This window comes from Rosa chinensis, chromosome 6 (assembly GCF_002994745.2).
Source record: "Rosa chinensis cultivar Old Blush chromosome 6, RchiOBHm-V2, whole genome shotgun sequence".
NCBI classification, from domain to species: domain Eukaryota; kingdom Viridiplantae; phylum Streptophyta; class Magnoliopsida; order Rosales; family Rosaceae; genus Rosa; species Rosa chinensis.
Genome location: NC_037093.1, coordinates 43,657,311 through 43,660,515, shown reverse-complemented (window position 1 = coordinate 43,660,515; position 3,205 = coordinate 43,657,311). Strand labels below are relative to the sequence as shown.

Sequence of the window (3,205 nt, the reverse complement as noted above, 5' to 3'; positions counted from 1 at the left end):
TTGCATGGCTTCAAGTATCAAATTGTATATACTAGAAAAGAGTTATTATCGAAAAAAAAAAATGTTAAACAATTTTTTCTCAGAGTCCGGATTCATCCGACAGCCATAATTAACTCCTAAATTTCCTTTTTTTTTTCTTTTTTTTCAATTTATTATTAACTACACATAACCACTACTAGAAAATTGACCCAGGCTAGAATAATAACATCGGCCACTGATGAAGTTTCCGTGGCTTCGATCTTCCCACTATCCGGCCAAAGTCAGCTACCGAGAAGCTGTTGTGGCAAATCTATAATCTATATGACAAAAGCCACCGTGGTGAAAAAGGGAGGCTTTCTTTTGAAGAGAAATACTCTTGAAGGCCAATGAGAGTTTGTTCAGTTGGCAAAGGCGGATTTGAGGTGTAAACCCACACAAGTTCGATCCCCGCTACCAACAATCTCTCATTTGGTGGGCAATTTAGAAAATGTCATGCATAATTCCATATTAATGGATTGGGCTGGAACACTGGCCAGTTTAACTTTCCTTATTCAAAAAAGAAAAAGAAAAAAAAGAAATACGCCTTCAAGAGTGGCATATTTAGTCATTTAGACAATGATGATGGGCACGTGAGTCCAAGTTTTTACTATTGTCAGTCTTTTTTTGTTATTTTAAAGGAATTTATCCAAGTACTGGCATATAAAGACTGACAATAGCAAAACTTGGATCGGACATTCAGAGCGAATGGATAAGCAGGTGGCCATCGTGGGAGCTGGGATCAGTGGTCTGCTTGCCTGCAAGTACACCCTTTCGAAGGGCTTTAGTCCGATTGTTTTCGAATCCACTAGTACTATCGGAGGCGTATGGACCAGGACTGTAGAGACTACACGGTTGCAGACTCCTAAAGCATTCTACCAGTTCTCAGATTTTCCATGGCCATCTTCGGTGAAAGAGGACCATCCTAACCAGAATCAGGTGTTAGAATACATCCAGTCGTATGCTCGCCATTTCGACTTGCTCAAGCACATCAAATTCAATACCAATGTGTGTGGTATAGAGTATGAAGGCCCATCTGAGGAGGAGATGCAATCTTGGAGTCTTTGGGGAGGCACTGGAGAAGCATTCAGCTCAGAAGGGAAATGGAAAGTTATAGTAGAAGAGAAGCAAAGCCTTTCAACTAAGGTATATGTGATTGTACGTTTCGATTTTCTCTACGTTATATTGTCAGACTGTTTATAATATTGCTATACTAATTGAGTTTGACAAACAGACTTATCTAGTAGACTTTGTGATCCTCTGCATCGGACGATTCAGTGATGTTCCAAATATTCCTGAATTCGCTCCGAACAACGGACCGGAAGCATTCCATGGAAAGGTTATACATTCGATGGAATACGCCGATATGGATTATGAAAGCGCTTCTAAATTCGTGACTGGAAAGCAAGTAACAGTTGTCGGGTCTCAGAAATTTGCAATGGACATTGCAATGGAATGTTCAAATGCTAATGGTGATGAAAGACGTGATCATATACTCAGAGTATGTATATGACTTTTAATCTTCAATTATTAATTAGTTGGTTTAATTTGCAGGGATAGAAAATCCATGCACATTATTGTACAGAACAGAACACTGGAATATACCAGATTTCTTTCCATGGGGTGTGCCTCTTCCATTACTCTACTTGAATCGCTTCTCCGAGCTCTTGGTTCATAAGCCTGGCGAAGGATTCCTGCTTAGTCTCCTTGCAACACTGCTTTCACCTCTGGTAAACTCGTGTTCAAGTTTTCATACTAGCTAGTCAATCTGTAAAGATTGATCGATGTTTATTAATTAATCTGCAAGTATATGTATATATTGAACAGAGATGGGCGTTTTCAAAATTTGTGGAAACATATGCAAATAACAAGCTAGGATTATACAAGTATGGGATGGTACCTAAGCAGACATTCCTTCAAGATATGAGTTCTAGTTTGGTAGCATTAGTGCCTGAAAAGTTTTATGACCGAGTGCAAGAGGGAAGCATCATACTCAAGAAATCTCCGAGAAACTTCGGATTTTGCGAAGAAGGAATTTTGGTTGAAGGGGAGGTCTCGCCTCTGAAGACGGATTTGGCCATATTGGCTACAGGGTTTACAGGTGAGAAGAAGCTCGAAGACATCTTTGTGTCTCCCACCTTTCAGAATTACATAACGGGACCGCCCGAGGCAATATTGCCCCTCTACAGGTTAACTAGCTCTTATTTTTCAATAGATATTGTTATATAGGGTAACATTTTCTTGTCGGAAACCTAACATTTTATAGGGTGGACTGTATATCTCAACATATAATTTATTCAGGCATTGCATAAATGGACGAATTCCACAACTAGCTGTAATTGGATTCTCCGAGAGTATCTCAAACTTGTACACCTCCGAGATGAGATGCAAATGGGTAATTGAGCTTCTTGGAGGCACGTTTAAGGTACCAAGCATAAAAGAAATGGAAAAGGATGTGAAGAAATGGGACGAATATGCGAGGCGATATGGTGGAGAATACTACCGGAGATCATCCATCAGTGCCCTTCATGTATGGTACAACGACCAATTGTGCAAGGATATGGGATGGAACCCGAAGAGGAAGAAAGGACTGCTTGCTGAACTTTTTGAGCCTTATGGTCCAATGGATTATGTTTCCCCTTTAAATAGTTAACAATAATTTTTTTTTTCTTTTGAAATAATGGGGTTTGGAACCCAGACAAACTAGGAGGCTCATCCCCACGCTCATATTATTATTAATAATATTTTGCCCCATCGGGGGGAAGTAATACCTATACCCCGAGCATGCATTGTTACGTTACAAATATCCTCATAGGGAACATCCTGTAAGAAGCCAGGAGCCTCAGCTAAATAAAGATCCACAACATGATCTAGACTAGCAAAGTGAGTCAACCTATTTGCTTCACTATTTGCTTCATGATAAATATGTTGAATTCTAACATAATCAAAAGCTTGCATATAGTCTCTACAATCATCAAGAATTCGACTTAGCTCTAAGTTATCCTCCACTTGGTGATTCGTGGCAGCAACAAGGATGGAACAATCACTTATTATAATGAATCATTGATTCAAGAAATGATAATGAGCTCCTATGTATGAATTCTTATTTGTTGGCAAGGGCCGAGTGAGGCTTGGGCAAAAACCAAAAATAAATTAAAGAAAACGTTTTCTCATGTGCTAGTACAAATTG

The 3,205-nt window shown here is 39.3% G+C and overlaps 1 protein-coding gene across 1 annotated transcript; it reads left to right on the top strand.

Moving 5' to 3' along the window:
- The first annotated feature begins 670 nt into the window (after positions 1–670).
- On the top strand, positions 671–2,789 carry LOC112172638 (probable flavin-containing monooxygenase 1). The gene is made up of 5 exons (XM_024310040.2): positions 671–1,161; positions 1,250–1,487; positions 1,570–1,745; positions 1,843–2,204; positions 2,317–2,789. The coding sequence occupies exons 1-5, from the start codon at positions 724–726 to the stop codon at positions 2,666–2,668; spliced, it is 1,566 nt and encodes a 521-aa protein (XP_024165808.1). The 5' UTR covers positions 671–723; the 3' UTR covers positions 2,669–2,789.
- Positions 2,790–3,205: the final 416 nt, after the last annotated feature.

Excerpts from the sequence above, each read along its gene's own strand:
- LOC112172638 (XM_024310040.2), top strand. The coding sequence starts at position 724 with ATGGATAAGCAGGTGGCCATCGTGGGAGCTGGGATCAGTGGTCTGCTT. Across the intron at positions 1,746-1,842 it reads CAACACTGCTTTCACCTCTG|AGATGGGCGTTTTCAAAATT; the intron begins GTAAACTCGTGT and ends TATATTGAACAG. Across the intron at positions 2,205-2,316 it reads GCAATATTGCCCCTCTACAG|GCATTGCATAAATGGACGAA; the intron begins GTTAACTAGCTC and ends TAATTTATTCAG.